General features: G+C 33.7%; 1 protein-coding gene across 1 annotated transcript; it reads left to right on the top strand.

Annotated features, from left to right (window-relative positions):
* The first annotated feature begins 5,405 nt into the window (after window positions 1–5,405).
* Window positions 5,406–22,046, top strand: LOC149476916 (hemicentin-1-like). The gene is made up of 23 exons (XM_089711285.1): window positions 5,406–5,571; window positions 6,287–6,519; window positions 7,044–7,166; window positions 7,697–7,792; window positions 8,054–8,182; window positions 9,276–9,444; window positions 9,752–9,930; window positions 10,011–10,092; window positions 10,158–10,342; window positions 10,614–10,837; window positions 11,347–11,543; window positions 11,746–11,917; window positions 12,387–12,487; window positions 13,063–13,222; window positions 15,313–15,434; window positions 16,665–16,805; window positions 17,854–17,994; window positions 18,091–18,221; window positions 18,716–18,937; window positions 19,039–19,189; window positions 19,380–20,083; window positions 20,704–20,871; window positions 21,171–22,046. The coding sequence occupies exons 1-23, from the start codon at window positions 5,457–5,459 to the stop codon at window positions 21,417–21,419; spliced, it is 4,194 nt and encodes a 1,397-aa protein (XP_089567411.1). The 5' UTR covers window positions 5,406–5,456; the 3' UTR covers window positions 21,420–22,046.
* The last annotated feature ends 353 nt before the right edge of the window (window positions 22,047–22,399 follow it).

Here is a 22,399-nt window from a genome sequence, read left to right as displayed (position 1 = left end):
AGTTAAAAACGTTCCGCGTTAGAAAAATAGATTTAAACCATTAACCGAAAAGATTCAACGTAACCGACTAAACGCAAACAAGCTAAATAAGCTGACTACAAACGAATCATACGTATGCCGCTTTATATAATATGTATGCTAAGTTAATGTGCAGTAGATCCTTTTTAATCTGACAACTTAAACTTACCTCTATATTAAGTTGATTGCTTGCTTGCTGATTGAATAATTTAACACATTAACTTATTTTAGGTATGTATAATCTTGAAACCAAGAACAACCTGTTAATTATACATAATATAAATGATGTTATTGAAATCAGTGGCACATACACCTGTATAGCAACTAATACAGTAGGCACGGCATCTGAAGATTATGAAGTCCAGGTTTTAAAACCCTTTATCTCTTTTAAAACGCCAGAGATAGACTCGAGAAAAGTTTTAGTGTTGAGAGAGGGAGAACGATATATAGCAATGAGTTATGAGATGAGTATTCCAGTCTGGTATTACTACAGATAAACATTCAGATTCCTCGATAGATAGTTCAGCTACTGTTGCCATCCAAGTATCTAATATACACCACAACACCGCCAGCCTTAGTTTTATGCTTTGTTGTGCAGTACGAGGTGTAGCCATCCATTTGGGGGATTACAGTCGCAAGTGGAAGCCAACATTCAGTGAAAAAAATTACATCAAAACTAACAGAGAATCTCTTTAAGCTAACTTGGAAAGGGAGGAAATTTTTATTATGCTTCTAATGTTACTACACAAAATTCGTATATTGTACTTGCTGAGAATTTAAGAAGAGTGTTCGGGAGAAGTTATATTATGACAAACTATGCTATTAGAGTTGTCTATTTCACCAATTATATCTAAAAGAGCCATAGGATGGTGTTAAGACTGGAGCAGTATCTGAAAAAGCTAAAAACTGGTGTGGCATAAAAGCAGTCTTTGCAAAGCAGTGCAATTGTAACTAATTTAAACAACAATAAAATTTGTTCATAATAACAAGCAAATGAATTATCAATTGTAATATTAATAGAATAATATACAATAATATTAGACAAACAAAAGGCCATAAAATAGATAAGTAATAAAGTGCGCAAATTTATACAAAAAATAGTTTTCTGGTGGTTAAATAGAGCAGTATTAGTTAGCAGAATGAAAAAAAATTAATTCAAAATGATTTAATCATGCCAACCCTGGTTTATGGATCGGAAAAACTTGAATAAGATTATTCGAATGATTTCTGTAAACGCTTATCCCATCAAAAACATCCTGTAAAAAACCCAAGTCTCGCAGCTCAGTCTTTCTACCGTCAAAAGTTGTGAGATCCATGTAATACCAAGTCGGTTAATCTATTTAGTGTCTACTTGAAGGACCTTCTGTCTTAAGTTATTACATAAGTTATTATCATGCCAATATTAAAAATATTTAACGTTTTAAACAAATAGATCGACTTGGACATCGCTTGATTTGATTATTAGTATGTATCACACTACACAGCACGACGGGCCAGCGACCAACAGGAACGAGAGTTTCAATCGCGTGAGGCGCGAGAGACAAGAATCTAATATAATATTGTAATATTCATTTTGTTTTCATGCGATGTCCAAGTCGATCTATTTGTTTAAAACGTTAAATATTTTTAATATTGGCATGATAATAACTTATGTAATAACTTAAGACAGAAGGTCCTTCAAGTAGACACTAAATAGATTAACCGACTTGGTATTACATGGATCTCACAACTTTTGACGGTAGAAAGACTGAGCTGCGAGACTTGGGTTTTTTACAGGATGTTTTTGATGGGATCTCACTTCTTTTTGTAGAGCCTTTCTTTTTGATACCATCTACTCAGTCATAAAGTAAAATAGAGGCCAGTCTGTCTGTAAGGAGGCTAGTCGCGCCAACAATTTATATATAACAGATTTAAATTATAATATATTGTTTTATTAGATTTTCGTACTTCAAGACATGTCCAATCATGTGTTTTTCATTACGTCGACCATTTTACAAGTAGGTAATAATGTTGTTCAGTTTCATGGGCTAAACACACCCTTACCCACCCTATACCCCCTCCCTTGCCTCATATGGTAGGTACCTATCTACACCTATTAAATTAATAACCACCACCAACCACCAACTGCATAAATAACTTTATAATCCCATATAAATATATGGGATTACAAAGCAGTTATTGATGCAGTTGGTGTATTTGGAAAACTGGACCGAAATTACAAAATATTTAAGTTTTCCCATGATTAAGACACTAAACTCTATATGTATTCCAAATATGAAGCTTCTAAGTCTGCTAGAAGTGCCTTGGACTTTTGATGATCGGTGAGTCAGTGAGTGACAAAATTTAGAAACTTTAACAAGTTGTCATTCTTAAACTACTGGTTCAAATTGACTGAAATTTTAAATATTCCGTGTTTATACAATGCCGGATTAGTTACTGAAGATTCAGGTTTCTTGCTTTATCCACAACCGAATTATAGGGGGTCGAAAAAGGCCCGAATTGCTTCGAGAAAAGGATGGTACGGCCGTGCCGCTTTTCTTTTGCTCGACTTGGCGGGGGCACTGCCGTGCCCCCAGATAACATCTATGTAATAAATAAATAATATTATCAGAAATGTATTTTCTATCTCACTTCAAAATTATCTACGTTATTATTGCACGCCTCATAAGCGAAGCGTTGAGGTGGGTACTACTGTCACTTCGCGCAAAACATCTGATTTTTCAAACTTAAAATGTCTTTATGTATCATACATTGCACTTGTAAGATAATACATACACACACATATTAAGAAAAAACACTATTTTTAACATTCATGATATTTTTGATGTCATTTTTGTTATTTAAACTAGTTAAAAAACAGTTTAAAAAAGTTCTGTCTTGGACGTCCGTGTGTCTGTATGTGCGGAGGATTTTCTTGTTAACACGATAGCGACCGAAATACTTTACTAATCGAGTCTTTTTTTTTCTCTTACGCTTGAGTATGCTCAGGAATAGAACCCTTTCATTTTTCAGGGTCTGATTCGATGTGGTTTAATTGTTATTAAATAAACAAAAATAATAATTAATAAATAATTATTAAAAAAAAATTATGAGGCGTGCACTTTTGGATTTTCCAAATTTATTTTATCTTATAGTTACTTAAACGGTATTTCCATCACCACTTCCTTTTGAGTTCGACGCCTGATATGCTATTTTTATAATTTTAATGTATTTCCCTTTTCAGTCAACTCACTGGAATACTTTCATTGCAAATGTTATTTACTTTGATAAAATACAACACTAAAAATCACGCTATAGGTAATAATAAACTCGTGAATATATTGTATTGTCACCGAACCCTGAAAGTGTACAAAGTTTGAATTAAACTGTCCGTAAAAAGTGGGTCAAAAACGAGATCCTTAATTGTTACGTGTGTACAAGTTTGAATTGAAAGGCCAAAATTGAGTCTTAAGGAGTCATTTACAAGCAAACACACTGACACACACACAACAGGGGAAGCTCTAAAAGCGTGTTAAAAAGTACTTACAATTTTAAAACCTCCGACTATCTTGGGAAGTTTGGGTTGTAACTTTGTAAGATAGGTAAGTGCTATGGGTAAGTGGTAACCGTTTATTTTATTTTTTGCTTTAGGGGTATTTTACCATACTAATTTAATAACATCAAGTAGTTAAGTACTTCATAAAATAAAAACAACTTTCCATAAAATAACAAAATAGTAATTGTCAATGCTGCCCGTGTCTTAAATATAAGACATTTTAATTATTAGAAAGCGAATCATACTCATGCATCACTAATTATTATTTTTAGCTTTGGTTAAAGATAACGTTATAATAATAATATTAATTTACAAGGGCAAAAGATAAACAGTGCAATATAGACTCATCAGCCAGTATACCTACACGTATAAAGTTTTGCTCCGCCTACACACAACGAAATAATTTGTATTGACAATAGAAAAAACATTATCTACCATACCTAATGTTTTAGGTGTTCCAATTTTTTTTAATATCCAGTAGTATTTACAAAATTAAGTCAAGTCTAAAAACAGAAATTGCTTTTGTAGCGATAACATTTTTTAAATATTTCTATAAAATAATAAGAATTTATTAACCTATTATCTGTAGAAGTGTAAATTTTGTACATTGAAAACATTGAAAATAAATATGAAAATAATAAGAAATCTAAAAGAAATAATATGTCATTAAGTGCGGAAAGCAAACGTTTAGATTCTAGGTTTCGGATTTTTTTATTTTCGACGTAGAGCCTACTAGTAAGAAAGTGCGCGCACGTAGCGACGCAACTCCCCATAGAGTTGATGGGAGAGACAAAATAGATACGGAGACAAAAGTTGCTCTTGCGCGCTAGCTATGAGTTATCAATTCGTAGCGTATTCAAATTTTGTACAAACGTATTTTATTATTATCTGTGACACTTGAGATTTTCCGCCTAAGCCATGGAACATCATTGAGGAGAAAATATAGTGTACTAGAACTTCATCACGCAATTTACACAATACACAACCTAAATAACAGCGTCATCAATATAAAAATGTACAATATCTCTAATGTAATTTTTAATGCATACGTCAATTTTATCATAAATGCGAGTCAAAACAAGTTCGAAACTGATTTGACAGAATATAAAACCGGCCAAGTGCGAGTCGGGCTCGCGCACAAAGGGTTCCGTAGCAGCAAATATAATAAATTACAGTTAAATCAACCTATCTCAAAAACTATAAGAGATACTTTGATCAAACCAAAAATCGTTGAAAGAGTTAATTAGCATGCATCACCTCTATTTTTTTTAGAATTTTATACCCCGTAGTTATAAAAATAGAGGGGGGGGGACATACTTTTTACGACTTTGAGAGCTGATATCTCAAAAACCGTTCACTTTAAGAAAAATGTTTTTTAGAAAACTTTATATCATTTTAAAAGACCTTTCCATTGATACCCCACACGGGTATGTACATCGAAAAAAAAAATTTCATCCCTCAGTTACATGTATGGGGGGCCCCACCCCCAATTCTTTTTTTTACTATTTAGTGTCATATTTTTGTAGCGGTTCATACAACACATATTCCCATCAAATTTCATCACTGTAGTACTTATAGTTTCCGAGTAAATCGGCTGTGACAGACGGACAGACGGACAGACGGACAGACGGACATGACGAAACTATAAGGGTTCCGTTTTTGCCATTTTGGCTACGGAACCCTAAAAATGACATTTTATTTAAGTGGTGCGCAATCGGGAAAAATAGACACTCCCGGCCGGCGCGCCGGCGATTTGATTCAAATTTTATTATCATTACTCATGCAAGTTATCACTATGAATTTAATTCTGGAATTTTCTGTTACAATAATTTTAATCGTAATAAAAGCAGTGAATAGTGAATTGAAAAGTAGCTTAACTTTTGTTATTGACGATACCGGTACTATGATAAATGAAATTGAACAAGTTAAGTTAAGAACTAAAGAAGTGTTAGAAGCAGTGTTAAATTCTAAAAACTCTGATATTGGTAATTTTGTTTTGGTTACCTTCAATGATCCAGGTCAGTAAAGTAATAATGGTTTCATAGAATTACTTTTTCGGTACTTAGATAATCAAAATTCACCGATTGCTATTATCGTAAATATTATGTATTTTGACGAAAAACTAAACTTAAATTACTTATAAAGTCCCGGTTAACAAGTTGGAGCGTAACAACAATTTTAACCGTTAGAAATCGAAAGTTAAGCTAGCGTGGCCGGTTTAAATTTTTGAGAATCAATTTAATCAATTTTTTCATGATTTTTCTAGCAAATTGACCTGCACCATACTTTTAATAATCATTTTCAAGCTCACTTTATGGAAAACTGCAACAGCTGGTACTTACCAAAAAAAATAGTTGTTCTGGTAACTAAAATGCAACAAACTTGCTTTTTTTTAATTTCGCCCATTTATTCTTGCTACGTACTTTTTACCGATATGAAAAATTTCATTTCTAAAGGAACTTTGATCAACTAGAAAACTAGATGAAGTAGAAGTTAGTAGTTATGTGTGACACGTTGTATACACTAAAAATGGCAATAAGAAAATCGGGCAAATGCCAGACTTATGTAAGAAAGTGAGCGAGATGTAATATGTTTTACACGTGAGAGTGAAAGAAAGCGGGTTATAACCAGCCGTTGCGGATTTAATAGACTGTTGGTGAATAACCCGTCTATCCAAAAGGATAGGTGGGTGGGTCAAAAGATACGTCATTCGTCTACAGTAATGTTTTGCAGTGGTTCAGTTTCGTGTGAATACAACCCATGAAGATGAATTTATGGAAGCACTTGATGAGATAGACGTCGATGGAGGCTTAGAATCATGCCCAGAAATGGCAATGACAGGGATTTCATTGGGAATCAAATCTAGTAATCCGAATTCTTTTGTTTACGTATTTACGGATGCATCTGCAGAAGACTATCATAAGTATGACGATGTTGAAAGATTGGCTTCAGTATCTTCGACGAAGGTTTGTTTGTAAAAATAATCGTTATATTTTTAAATATTCTTGATACATCCAGGTATCCAAGTGTATAACCTGTATAAAAATATAACACTCGCAATGGGCCGTTATACCTACCGTCTCATAGGTTTGGTTCCAAAGAAAAAAAAAGAATCAAAATTATTATTTAACGTTCAAGCTTTTTTAAATCCTATAATATTATAAATGACAATGTTTGTGAGGATGGATGTTTGTTACACTTTCACGCAAATACTACCTACTGAGCCGATTATAATGAAATTTGGTATGTACTATGTACTAAAAGACCCAGAATAAGATATAGGCTACTTTTTATCTTCGAAATCCCACAGGAACACGGGCGGAGCCGCGGGCCGACGTTTAGTCTTGAAATAAATATTTAAAATAGTATAGCCCTACTTCTCCATTGGTGTAAAATTTAGAAACGAAAAAAACTATTTTTATTTATTACCTATTTTTTTAATGTCTTGTTCATATAATCGTCTGCAGTGTAAAATATATTTAATTTTTAGGTGACGTTCTTATTAACCGGTGATTGTGAGTGTCGAAGTTGCGAGAATTATAAAGTCTATAATAAATTGGCCAATGCGACTGGAGGACAAGTATTCAACGTGGAAAAGAATGAGATCAAAAATGTTTGTAACTATTGTATAAACTATACACTTCCTTCTGAAGTATTGAAATAATAATATTAATAATCATGAATATCAGGCGTTTTCGTTTTTATGACTTTCTTTAAAATATTGCAAAGTCTGTTTAAAAAATATTTTTTCTTATATCTATCAAGTATTTTAAGTTTTCGGATGGTTAGTCTCTATGTTATAGCCAAATCCGGGCACTCCTAGGTTGGACTGGTCAAACCTCAGGTCTGGCATAATGACTTTGACAAAGCCCAAATGAAAAAATTTCGCTCTTTTACTAAACAATTTTTGTCAATCGTTTAGCTAAGGCGTCTTTTAATGTGCGTGCGATGCCTATGCCGCATTCGCCTACACGCGAGACTGCTGCTGACTTCAGTCAAAGGGTGAAATTCAATTTTTTTTTTAAGATTGGCTTTTGCCAAACCTGACTGACATAAACCAGTCCTTCCGCGAAGAGATTGTGTTTCTGGGTTTGACTATAACACATACATATAGTATATTAACAATGTGTATTATATTTATAGATTCTCGATTATATAATAGACTCAATTAAAACTACAAAATGTTTGGTGAGTCAACGACATTTCTTTTCGGAAGACCAGCGAAAATTCGAGCTTCGGGTAAGTAATCGAGATATCAGTAATCAGTATGTATCCTTTATTATTTTATTTTTTGGAAGGTTTTGAAAAAAAAATAACGACAAAAATAATTGCTTATTAAAGAAATATATTAGTTACTTACTTTAACTAGCCGATAAATTAATGTTTGTGTATAACCTGTCTATCCCTTGAATTATTACGTCTTTTACCAGATGCATTTCTTTAATGTACGAAGCACCCTTACCTTCACTAAAATTTTAATAAGTATCAATGTGTTTGCAGTTTTTAGTGGATAGTAAATTAAACGAAATAACGCTATCATTAACTGGTGAAAAGCCTCAATTAAAAGTATTCTTCTCTAACGGAACCGAAGTAATGACCAGTGTGTTGGTTACACTAAGCGAAACCCTGGTAAGTGACTACCTATAATACAATAATTTATCTGTGCATGTTATAACATTACCACTTCTCGTAATGGTGAAGGAAAACATCATTAGGAATCTGACATGTCGACATATTTATGCTTCGATCGGTTATAACAATTATTTGCTGTACATTTTCATCACATAATTTTGATGCTATTTTATTATGCTCCTCCCTAACAGATATTTTTTGTTCAATTATACATATACACATATATATAATTGAACTCGTTCTTGTGACAGATATTTTTGCTAATCTGCAAATCTTATATATAAAATTCTCGTGTCACAATGTTAGTCTGCATACTCCTCCGAAACGGGTGGACCGATTCTCATGAAATTTTCTGTGCATATCGGGTAAGTCTGAGAATCGGCCAACATCTATTTTTCATATGTACCACGGGCGAAGCCGGGGCGGACCGCTAGTAGAAATATATTTATGCTCGTCACTGTACCCTCATAGCAGTTCCGTGTCCCAGCAGTGGCAACGTAAACGGGCTGATGATGATAAAGATGATTTGGTACAGCTTAAACATGTTTTAATAATATGTATTAAATTCGTAATTTCCATATCACTTTATCGTAAAACTATAGTTTAGTATATATGTAAAGCGGTATATAAATTTAACTACACTTAATATCTGATAACTACTTTTCATGCCCGAGAGAATTCCCTTTGAGCACGCGAATCGAAGAAAGAAAATTTTAGACACATTGTGTGTTTATCTCTTTTTTGGTTCCCAAATATATGAAAAGCATTATTTTACGAAAACATAATATGGTTAACGAACCTTACATAGAACATAGATATTATAATATTTGCGCGGTCAAAACTGTGTTACGCGACCCTGAACGTAAAGGGAACGTGGGCGATATTTAATCAGTACAATTCTAAATAGCTAAAATTCGGCGAACTACTAAAAGATGATAATAATAGTTTATCATTTCATTGTTGAAATGATTTGCGCAACTGCACGGATTAAGTTGTGCGATGGATAGAAGCTAATTTTTACTACGTATGTAATAAAAATTTACTTAGGTGTAAAATAAAAAGTAACTTTTATGATATTGAAATATTTCAGATTCTGAAAATGGTGAACGTAGTCAGTGAAGAGTACATAGCGAAACTGGAAGTAAATGGTAAAGAAGCGGATCTTAGTATAAACGCAGCATGTAACTTCGCATTCCAATATGGATTCTCACAGATACCAGCTAGTTCAATGGATAAAACTGTATACCGTCCTACTTCAGGTACTGATAATAATTTAATGTTTTTTTAGAAGCATGGGTTAATCTTGGGGACTTGGAGTAATATTTTTTTACTAAGAAATATTATTGTATGTATAGGTATCAAGTTCAGTTACAGTCTCATAAAGGTACTTATGCCCGCCTAGCATTAATGTAATAATAAGGAAGAACCTGACTCCCGAGGGAGGCGTGGCGACCAGCTCCATCTGCATATATTAAAAAAAGCACTTAAAAACAAAACTACTAAAAAGGTTTTTCAGGTAGCTTTGATATAATATATATGATCACAATTGTCCACATTATGTTACAGGTGGAAAAGAATATTTATCAATACAAATAACAAAACAAGACGATGAAGTCGAACTGCACACTGCCCAAATTCGTGATGTTTTAGGGAACATAATAATGAATTTTAAATTAAGGTTGGTCAAAGAAAAGTTCTATGTGACAGAAGAGTTTATGCCTCCAAATCAACCTTTTAAAATTGCTGTAAGTAAGCTTAAGATTGCAATGTCAACAAATACAGAATAAGAATTGACTGCGTAATTTAATATTTTAATCGTTTTCAGGTTGTAGGAACATTTAAAAGTACTAATGAAGAAATTACGAGAGTTGCTTTACCGACGATTGAACCATCCAAAGTCACTCCTGGTCAGTTATTTTAAGATACTGCCTTGCTGTGATGTTTGATTATTCCTTTGAACACTCTTTTATAGTTACAGAAAGCAAAACAGAAGAAACAACGTCAACCACGGAAAGTAGTATAGAGATGGCTCCAAATATAGATGAAATAAAAATTGTGAATTCTGATGATAATGGCAAAGTTTCAATAGAGTGCATAGTTAGCAGTAATCCTAAACCAGATATAGAATGGATGGATAAGTACGGTAACACGTATTGTGTAAGTAAATCTACTTATGATAGGTACTTTTAAAGAGCTCACGCTTGTTCACGCAAGAGAGCAAGCTTCAGCTTTCTAGCTATCACGGTTTATGAGATACAGCCTGGAGACAGACAGACAACGAAGTCTCGGTAATTGAGTCCCGTTTTACCCTGTGGGAACGGAACCCTGAAAAAGGGAAGCATCTTAATTTTTTGATAAAAATATTAATAAATAGAGATTAATAAATGTCAATGTGATGTAAATAGTCATGTTTGTTATAACTTTTTAGGGTTTCGACGTTCATTACGATGAAAGTAATCCCATAATAAAAACAAATACTGTTCTGAACACTGAAAGCCAAGAGGATAATATCTTTACATGCACCGCAACTAATGGACTAGGCACTAAGTCTAAGTATATTGATTATGTTTCTCCAAAAGAACTACCAGTTATTGATAAAACTGTTAAAGAATACTTCAAAAACAAAGATGAAAGCATTGACATCAATTGCAGGTATATTAATTTAAGTGAAAATAAACTTTCAAGTAAAATAAATGAAAGAAGAAATTCATTTATAGCCATAAATTAATTTCTTCTTGTGACGTCATGCTAATGATATTTTCATAGTGCAGGTGTTTAAGTAATTGTTATCAATATTCAAGCTTAACGGGCATGATTTAGTATCACAACCACCATCGTTAGAATTATCCGTTTCTGTAGCAATTTTGTGTTTATTGTTTGAGAAACAAGCCTTCACAAGCAACCCTCCTTGCAATTAGACACAAAAAGTGCATGTAGACACTTTTTGTGTCTAATTAATTTCAATTGAGACATACTCGAAAAGTTTTCAGTAAATGTAACTGAAACCATAAGTTGAAGACACAGTATTGAATAAATATCTTACAATTATTGTGCTAATTCCGAACTGCGGATTAGCAACTGGTCTTCCTGTGATCAGTGATGGTGTGCCGTGTCGGTCACTTGTTTTACTCCAATTTCTATTGCGTCAAATTCAATTTCAGAGTCATAAAAGGTAAGCCAAAGCCTGAAATCACTTGGCACTTCAAGCAACAAAAAAAGTTTGCATACGTAATATTATCAAGTACAGATGAAAACTTGCACATTGACAATTTGAATACAGATAATGCTGGCGCCTATAAATGTGTCGCGGAAAATTCTGTAGGAAGTGATGAGCACAAAGTTGAGGTGCAAGTAACTGGTAAGTAAATTTAAAATTATAAGGTGATAGTAATCATGCAAAAGATGTTATGAAATTTGATATATCCGATCACCGATACATTTTTAAACAGAATTCAACGAAGGGAGGTGGTTCTAAATTGAAAATTCAACTGCAAATTACTATATTTTGTGAATTTTGTTCCGTATGGAGTTTAATTTATCGCTCATGTGGTTTGTTTAAGAACCTCCGCAATTTACACCAAAAGAAACAACACTAATAAAGGCGCCGGCTACGATAGTTAACTTGGACTGTGTCGTCAGAGGTTGGCCCAAGCCTCGCGTGCGCTGGTATTTCAATGATAAGGAAATTGTGAATGGAGCAAGATATCTTATTCATGACAATCATACTTTAAGGTTAGTCCATCCTATCCTACTATCCTATCCTACTAATATTATAAATCCTACTTCCTACTTAAATTATAAATGCGAAAGTTTGTGAGGATGGATGTGTATGTGTATGTTTGTTACTCTTTCACGCAAATAATAATTTAACTGTATTAATAATTTTGTTACCTATCATGATTGTAATTGTTTACTTGTTTTCTGTGTTTTTATCATTGATGTAAATTGTATTGTGTTCATTGTATCTTGTGGAGTCAAATAAATGTTTTTTTCCGATTACAATGAAATTTACCACACAACAGGCTAACTTGGATTAACATAGGATAGGTTTTATCCCGGATATCCCACGGGAACGGGAACTATGCGGGTTTTTCTTTGAAAACGCGGGCAAAGCCGCGGGTGGAAAGCTAGTTCTAAATATCTTGTTAAGTGGTATATGGTCATTTCAAATATTTAAAATGAACAACCAGCCTCTTTTCAGCTTCCTATCAAAACCAAAAGACACCGGGAAATTCAGATGTGAAATTGTGGGTGTCGTCGACAATAATAATATAATTTATAATGTGGAAGTAAAAAAATTTGGTAAGTATTCCATTACAAGTTTGAATTGGTGGACTACATACATACTGAAGAGTGAAGTCCCATGTCCCCAAGTAGTAGTGGGATAAGGGGCAGGTGCATTATGCATCTGTTTCACTGATCGATTTTCTTTGATCAATTAGACAAGGTGATCAGTCTTCTGTGTCAGCCAGACCGAGACATTATTTTTTGTCTTCGTCTCCACCGGGAATCGAACCCAGGACCCCTGGGTGCTACGCTCATGCGTCAACCACTGTACCAAGGAGGCCGTCGGTTACTGAAGACGCATAATATTAAAAAGCTTTTGTGCTTCGGTGCCATAGATTAAACATGATGTCGGTGCTTTGACGTTGTTTATTCGACGTTTGACCCAACTACCCTCACTTTATAGTTGGTGACTGACTGTGATTTATTATCAATTGACTTCACCAATTGCACAGTGTGTAGAATTACACACAGTACATTCTTATTAAATTCAAACGAATATTTCAATATTATTAAATATTACGGATTATTTATTACGGATAAATAATAACTAATATATTTTTAAATAATACATCTTTAAAAATATTTTTCAGCTCCTCTCTTCATAACGCCGCCGCTAAACACCGAAATACATTTGCCTATTGGTGATACTACAACTTTAGAATGCAACGCAGGAGGGATCCCTGAACCTACTGTTCAATGGAGTTATGTTAGTTTTGACTCTAAAACAAATGCAGCAATTAACACTGATAAGTAAGTGACCATTATGTTATTTTGACAGATTTTATTTTTTTTTTTTTTAGAATTTCCAACAAAGAAAACATAATAATTTATAACGCGTTTCATTAAAGAAACGAATTTTCAATGGCGGCCAATGCTGACACTGACATATGGTAGGGTCAGTAAAAAAGAAAATAAAAATGATGTAAATGGATAATTATTTTATTAATTATTTCAAATTGTTTATTGACAAACTTTTTTGTTATGGTATTAGTGTATTTATATGAATTATCATATTTACGTATACAGAATGCAAAAAAATCCCCATAATACTTGTAACGAGCCCATATAACTGAATAACTTTTCCCAAAGGACATATTTTGTCAAATTCCAATAAAACATTATTTACTATCGCTTAGACTAAACTATTATAGGGAAAATCAAATAAATTTTAGTGATTTAACTTTTCCCTATTTTTTTTGCATGCCGTACGGCCGTGTGTAAGCGAGAGGGAATGATAAGCGCCGCCATTTAAGATTCGTTTCTTTAGTGAAATGCGTTATAACAACTTAACACTAACAGCCGTACAAATAAAAACTTGCTTATTCAAACCTTGTGCAATGAATAGATATGATAAGAATAAATAAAGAATAAGGATGTCATAATTTCTTACAAATAAATTTGAAATAACGTCGATGTAACTATGCTCACGCTATGCAATAGGCGCGGAGCGGCAACGTAGCAATTCATTCACAAAATTATGAAAAACATTGAAATTGTCTACGGTTAAACCTTGGTGCTGTCATTTTGACGCTCGTTTGACTTCGTCGAATTTGTTGTGAAGTTTCATCATACGATGTTCTGTTTATTTATTTTTTAAATATTTATTTGAAATAATTTAAATATATCATTAAATATGCAAGCAAATGAAAGAGAGCGCTATCCAATATCCGGAGAACAGAAGATAAACCCACCTTGAGATAGAGAGTTGCCAAATAACTGGTACTCAAAACATACAACTCCAAGCTTAGAAGATTTATATTTTCAACGAAAGTTTATATTATTGTGATAAGTTTAGAAATAAGTGTTTTATGTATGTATGGTTTGGCGCATGTCGTGAATAAATAAATCATTATAAATATCGAAAGGGTTTTTCATAATTTCGGATATTTTGACATTTCATACAAAATTTTACATTTCAATAGGTACGGTACGTAATGAAATTATTAATTTGCTCAACTTTTTCTACTTCTCGTATTACTATCATTGCTATTATCTCAAATTTAGATTGAAAATAGGTTCTAAAACTTGTATAACACAGCACAATGTACTAAAAAATACGTTATAACTCAGTTATGTCAGACTTATACTAGGGTGGTAGCCGGAATAAGGACGAAATAGCATTAGTAATGAATACTTATTACGAAGTTATACTAGGTTTCGTTTATTACGTGTTTATTTGTATGATTTTTCCTTATTCTTAGTTTATTCTTTTCATAAAATGTTATAACTCGTTTATTTGTACGGCTGTAAAATTGTTTATCGTATAATAAGAACATATGGTTCTTTACTTATAGGAAACTACAACAATCGTACAAATATATTGTATCATACAGATAAATGTTTTCATGGAAATAAAAACATAGTATAGGGTCTTTCATTAAGTAGGGCCACTTCGTTTATGTGACATCTAACCAAATATATATTTTATTATTCATCATCAAATTACCATGCAAAGTTACACGAATGTCCAGCAGGCACAAAGATTAAATTTTATTATCAAATAAATGTTTAAAACATTTGTGGAAAATATTTATAGAAAGAAAGAAAGAAAGAAAGAAAATACATTTATTTGTACCGATGCACATTAATATCGATTATCGAAAAAGGCCCGAATTGCTTCGAGAAAAGGATGGTACGGCCGTGCCGCTTTTTTTTTGCTCGACTTGGCGGGGGCACTGCCGTGCCCCCAGATACTTTCTAGACTCTAAGAGCACACATAGGCCGATTAAGAAGAGCTGGAACGTCAACACATGCTAAGCTCATGTGTCAACCACTGTACCAAGGAGGCGGTCAAATGGAAATTCATTAAATATCTATTAAATTACTCAATTTCGTTCCAGGTCAAAGAATGGCAATAATTTGGTCCTAACTGGTGATGATATTAATAAAGAAGGATATTATATATGTAATGCGAGCAATGGAGGAGAACAAATGTCGATCACCTTTAAGGTTTTTGTTGGAGGTACTGTACTATTTGATCAATTATCTATACTAAAAATATTGAGCTGAAGAGTTTGAAAAATATAGATCTTTTCCACTGGATTTGTGCGTGATCCCTTAGTTTATATAGATCAAAGTCGTGCTAGTTACACTCATGAATGACTTTGAATTATTTTAAGTTTGCTCGATTTGTGACCTCTCGGATTTGCAAAAAAAAGTTTCAAATTGAAAAATGACAACAAAAATGTATATTCAGCAAAGCCGGGGTGAACAAATAGTTGTTTACGTTCTCATGTCATAAATTTGACAAATAAAAATTATATTTTTACGGATTTAAAAAGCGATTTATTAATTATCCACTGAATTAAAAATGTCTGAGGTGTCACATGTAGGACACACGATTGCAACGAAGTTCCTTTCGTTTTGAAATAAGTATTATAGGAGGTACAATTAAATAAATAAATGAAATAAGTGAAGGAATGCTAGTACACTTTTACTATAGTGCGTTATGCGTAGCGCTCTCTGATCGCTATGGGAGCGTCCATAAATAATTACAAGAGGCGATTTTTTCAATTTTTTGTCCTTCCCTTTCCCCCTGGTGAGATGTCGTGAGATTTTACTTAACCCCCTCCCCCATCCCCCGTGAGATTTTTCAAAATGTGGGTTTCTTATCTAAACGTATTGATTAATCATTGTAAAAAGAAAAAAAAATTGCTTCGTGCTTTTATTTACGACTAGTAGTTAAAACTAGAAATTAATGTTGCTGAAAGTTATAAGTGTAATAAAAAAATTGATTCTTTGTAAAGTAGGTTTACGATCGAGATGTTTACGTGATAACTAAAATGCAGTGGCAGCGCTCGAGATGAGATCTCTCTCTCTCGTTATACCTGCGATCGCGCTCGTGAGGTTTTGGTGTGACACAAGTTTCTGAACATGTCACCCGACTAAAACGATTTTAAAAACGTTATCACGTCAAAATTAACAAGATCGTAACCGTTGTTTAAGACTTTGCCTATACCCCCCTCTCCCCAACGTAGGGTTAGATGAGATTTGACTCGACCCCCTCCCCCCTCCCCCTAAGACACCTCACGTAATTAATGGACGCCCCCTATGCACTATAGCAAAAGTGTCGTAAGGATTTTACTTGACACTCGCCTGGCTCTAGCGTACCGCGCGATAAGAAACTTCGTTTGAAAAAGTTAAAATTAGTTAGGTACCTCGTTTCAGTTGCATGAATAAAGAAATGTTTCAGTTCCGCCTTGGATTGTTAAACCACGTAATAAAACGATTAATGCAGTAATTGAGGATCTAAGGCTAAGCATACGTTGTGAAGCTTTTGGTAACCCAAAGCCAACAGTTACATGGCAAAAAAACGGAGCCGACCTTGCTACTGGTAAGTGTTATTTATTTATTGAGATTTCTAATGCAATTCTTCTTGTTTATGCCCTATATCCCATCCATTAATGTGCTTGTAATCTATACTTAATATTATAAAGCTGAAGAGTTTGTTTGTTTGTTTGAACGCGCTAATCTCAGGAACTACTGGTTCTTTCGGTGTTAGATAGCGCATTCATCGAAGAAGGCTACAGGCTATATATCATCACCGTAAGACCAACAGGAGCGGAGCAATGCGGGTGAAACCGCGGAGAACAGCTAGTACATAATAATTTATAAACGTAGAAGCGAACAAACCAGCAGTTAAAGCCGTTCCGCGTTAAGGTGGGTACTGAACGGCGTTACGCGGCGTAATGCTACGTGTTACACCGCGAGCCTTCGTGCAGTCAGTACGCCGTGTTACGGGGAAACCAGCGAGCAACGAGCAGCTCGGGAGCGCTCCACCCGGCTGTCGATTTTTTGGGCGAATCCTTTGAATGTTACGCGGTTCGGTCAGTACGCTCCTGCAAGTCATCGAAAGCGCACGGGCGTTGCGAGTGAACAGTGACAGAGAAGAGCAAGTTTTGTAGAACCCAGCTCATCTAGAGCATTATAATAAACTGAAGAAAGAAGACGCTTGGAATAGATTGCCATCTTGAGTGAACTAACGGCGAAAGTGGAGCACAGAGTTTTGACGAACATGTTACGCCGTTTGTATTGATACCGCGAATGGTCCATTACACCACGTAACGTTGGTCAGTACCCACCTTTAGAGAAACATAGATTTAAACCATTAACCGAAAAGAGTCAACGTAACCGACTAAACGCAAACAAGCTAAATAAGCTGACTTCAAACGAAGCGTACGTGTATGCCGCTTTATATATAATATGTCTTCTAAGTTAATAAAATAAAAATAAAAATCATTTATTAAACAAGGTTCCTTACATCAAAATATGTAATTTATTAATGTGCAGTAGATCCTTTCAATCTGAAAATTTAAACTTAGGTATATTAAGTTGATTGCTTGCTTGCTGATTGAATAATTTAACACATTAACTTATTTTAGGTATGTATAATCTTGAAACCAAGAACAACCTGTTAATTATACATAATATAAATGATGATAATGAAATCAGTGGCACATACACATGTATAGCAACTAATACGGTAGGCACGGCATCTGAAGATTATGAAGTCCAGGTTTTAAGTGAGTAGAATTTATAATTGTTTCTCAGTTTCTTAATAAGTTATATATCGAAGTATTTCCTTATTCTATGATCATTAATTAAATAATAAATAACAGGAAAACCCACAATTGGAAGTGTACAGGAGTTATGTATAGAAAAAGATAAACCAACAGAACTTTGGTGGTGTAACACTGACTTTCAGGATAAATATAAAAGGAGAGACAGCAAAATAGTCTGGTTTAAAAAGGTAAATACTACAAAAAAGTCAACTACATTCTCACCATGTGAAGGTAAAAAATAAAGCTGATAAAATTATATAAGAGTGACCCTACGATGAATGGAGAGAGCAAGGCTTAGAATTTCTCCGCGCGACGAGATCCGGAATAAGGAAATACGCGGAAGAACCAAGATAACTAATTGCTCTCAAAATCTCAAAATTTAGATGGCAGTGGGCAAGCCGCTTACTCGCGGAACGGATGCTTTTGCGTTTTTGTTCTGTTCATTTGTGTATTTTATTATCTTTACTATAATATAAAGCTGAAGAGTTTGTTTGTTTGTTTGTTTGAACGCGCTTATCTCAGAAACTAGCTACTGAACCGATTTGAAAATTCTTTCGGTGTTAGATAGTCCATTCATCGAGGAAGGCTATAGGCTATATATCATCACGCTAAGACCAACAGGAGCGGAGCCACGCGGGTGAAACCGCGGAGTGCAGCTAGTTAATTAAATGTTTAATTTCAGGACGAATATTTTATAAGGAATCCATTTACACTGAATGGGTATGAACATGAAGCAATGACGTATATATGCCGAATCAGCTATACAGATGGCGGAACAGAAAATTTCGCAATAAACATTAAATTGTGTTTTCCGCCAGAGTTTTACAACGACGTAGAAAAACATGGTACATATGTCATGAATAGCTATTTAGATTGTACAGCCAAAGGGTCCCCTGCTCCAACGGTAAGTATATTATTATTATCATTGCTTTACGTACAATTAAATTGAAGAGGGTTGTTATAAAAATAATTAAAAAGTAGTAAAAATGATAAACGTATTAACAGATTACGTGGTATAAAAATGGGAAGAGACTGTCCGATTTGACGGAAATATTGAGAGCAGATGATGAGGCCACATATAGATGTGAAGTGACCAACAATTTTATCACAAACACAAATCATGTAATATTCAGGGAATTCAAAGTAATTCGTGATGGTAAGATGTTAGGTTTTTTGATGTTAGTAAATTTCTTTATGAATGGTTTTATTAGCCTGATGAAAAACTTTTCATCAATTCACAAACTACATTGAGATTTTTTTATAAGCCTGATGAAAAACTTTTCATCAATTCACAAACTACATTGAGGTTTTTTATGAGAATTAATAACTTCTATGATTATTTTCAGAATGCATCATAGATATTAAAATGTATTCAAGCAAGCAACGTCCGTTTCTCTCGAAAAAAAACCAATTAATTATTCCAATTACACAATATAACGTGGAAAACGATTTAATCCGCATACCTGAAAATAGTAAAATTTTCTTTATATGTCCCAATAATTATATTAAACTCGGCGGTCGCAATTTACTTGTAAGAAGCTTGAAAGCTAAATGCAAAACGGACTCTCAATTTGAAATAAAACACAAAGCTATCATAAGCAGATCAACAAATGTGTATGATTTGGAGTGTAGTGAGGAACCAAAGCCTCATCTTCGTAATCCAAATATAGTATGTAACTATTTGGACGATTATCAAATGATTAATGTGGGATTTCAATTGGAATCATCTTTTCAAATCATGTATAGTGTATGCTTTAACACAGTTACCAAGGAACCAACTTACGCACAATATGAAATATATCATTTCGGACATCGTACTGTGAGACATTATGAATACGAAAACAGCAAATACACGAATGACGAGGCTGAAGTATATGATTGCGACTGGCAAAGAAATTTCTTCATAAAATCCTTTATGTTTGACATGTGCCCAAATAAATGTTGTTATGTAAGAAGACAATTAGTAAATCCTCAAGATTTATATCCCAGTTATGAAGCAGCTGCCTTCAATAACATTAATGTTGTACCTCATTGGACTTCATGTAGTACTGTAAGTAGATAGTTATTTCCTGTATGTTACTAATTACCTTTACAGATAAGTATTCTATACTGTACGTTTTAATAGATATATATATATTACTGTAAAAGTCTGAATTGTAAATCTTAATATTCCAAATCTAGCCGTCCTCGAAATTAATTTTCCTATCTCTATTAAGCAGTCCTTTACCGGAAACCTTTACTGAAGCTGTGCTGAAAATAAAACGACATTTGGAAAAATCAGTGGTCGGGTCCGGCTCCTCCTTGATCAATTTCTTTGTGTTATATGTGCTTGTTACTCATACGATATTCTCTAAATTATTAATCCTATCCTACTAATCCTACTAATATTATAAATGCGAAAGTTTGTGAGGATAAATGTGTATGTGTGTGTTTGTTACTCTTTCACGCAAATACTACTGAACCGATTACAATTAAATTTAGCACACATATAGAGGGTAACTTGGATTAACACATAGAATAGGTTTTATCCCGGAAATCTCAAGGGAACGGGAACTATGCGGGATTTTCTTTGAAAACGCGGGCGAAGCCGCGGGCGGAAAGCAAGTCTACATTAATTTAGCTGGGAATATGACATCAATTCGACCTATAACTTGTTTTGATTATATCTAGAACTGGAACGAGATAGAAGAACGAATCCTAGCTAAAGCCAAGACAAATGGGGAGAAATTCGAAATATGGACTGGCATTTATGACCACCTAGAACTCGGATCGTATGGATTAATTAAAAAGCCCGTTGCAATTCGAAATACCAAATTCATGCCAAAACTATTATGGAAGGTAAGTGCAAAACAAACATCTAAACACATTTGTCGTTTTTCAAAGAAATTTTATATATTAAAATTAAAAATGTAGGTATGTGATTTAAAAATAGGTGTACATTTTGTATGTTATAATCACTTGTTATGAAGACATAGGCTAAGAAAAATGCAAATCAAATCAGTTCAGTAGTTCCAGTTATTAGGTAGTTTCCGCAAAAATCGCACACTACCTTTAAAATAATACTTATTACATTTAAATAACTAGTATACTCAGTTGCACTATACACCACATTCATGTGTATTTAACCCAATTTTCAGGTAGTACATAGTAAGATATTGCGCGCTGCTATTGCTATTATTCAGATCAATTCACCAAATATACTTGATCCTAAAGAAATAGAGGATTACGTGATTTGCCCGGATATCACGGACAAAGTGAAATGGATGCATAACCCCGATTGGAAAGATCCCAGCAAAGGCTACACTTATATCTGCGGAATTAAGGAATTTTTAAAAGCATTTGATCGTATAATTTTCTTGAAGGGCGTGAAAAGGACTTTAGTATGAATTGTAAAGTTTTACTGTTGTGCAAATTAGTTTTTAATTTTAATTATTACTATATAGATCTGTGTCCGTATTATAAGGATTTTTATTAAATGGTTCTTATTATTTTAATAATATCACCATTTATAATAATTTCTGGATTGTTAAATTGATTGAATGAATTGAATGAAATCAACGTTATATGGAGTGACAATCTACATGCACCTAAAGTTAATAATATATAAGTAGACATGTGTTGAACAAGCTCAATCGTAGACCATATTAACACTTTCGTGGAGCAACGCACCAATACTAACTACGATTACATTAAAAATGAATACCCTCTCCATACTCAGACATTTAACAATCAATCACATGTCCGGCAATGATTGGGGTCACTAAATGATACGCTAACCATATTTCAATGCAGTTAACTCTCCTAGTGTTCAACCAATCGTTTGCACAAATAATCGATACTCATTATAAGACCAATCTAGACTAGACATTAGGGAGACATTCGAACAAAAAGATTCGCTCAAACATGTCGAAACTATTTGTACTTCACAATGGCTCGTGATAATACATCAATGGGAATCACGACGTTTGACGACTATGTACGAAGGTTGACCTTTGAACCCGAGTTTTTGTAATCCAAGCGATAAGTGATAAATTTCAAATCATTGATTGTAATGATTAGGTCAGATCTTGTCTTTTCGATTATCTATGCGATGGAAATATTGTAATTGCTGTGTTTATTTTGATTGATCTCGTGGTATTTATAATGTACTTTTAAGTCACAGTGTACCTACGTTCAAATTTCTGGATGCGACGACACTTGGGAATTCTTAGATAAAGAAAGAAGAAATGAACTATCAGAGATCCTACCCTACCCTACTACTCCCATATCATTGTATTGATTAGAATAATATAATCATCGCAGTGAAAAGGAATATGTATTACATAATAAAAAGTAAAAAAACTAAAACCCAACTACGACAAAAAAC

The sequence above is a fragment of the Colias philodice genome, chromosome 26 (assembly GCF_061535455.1).
Source record: "Colias philodice isolate Cphi_HAF_F1 chromosome 26, ilColPhil1 Martin Lab GWU primary, whole genome shotgun sequence".
Taxonomy (NCBI): Eukaryota; Metazoa; Arthropoda; class Insecta; order Lepidoptera; family Pieridae; genus Colias; species Colias philodice.
This window is presented reverse-complemented; position numbering and strand designations above follow the sequence as displayed.

Excerpts from the sequence above, each read along its gene's own strand:
- LOC149476916 (XM_089711285.1), top strand. The coding sequence starts at position 5,457 with ATGATAAATGAAATTGAACAAGTTAAGTTAAGAACTAAAGAAGTGTTA. Across the intron at positions 9,931-10,010 it reads ATCAACCTTTTAAAATTGCT|GTTGTAGGAACATTTAAAAG; the intron begins GTAAGTAAGCTT and ends AATCGTTTTCAG. Across the intron at positions 11,918-12,386 it reads CATGACAATCATACTTTAAG|CTTCCTATCAAAACCAAAAG; the intron begins GTTAGTCCATCC and ends GCCTCTTTTCAG.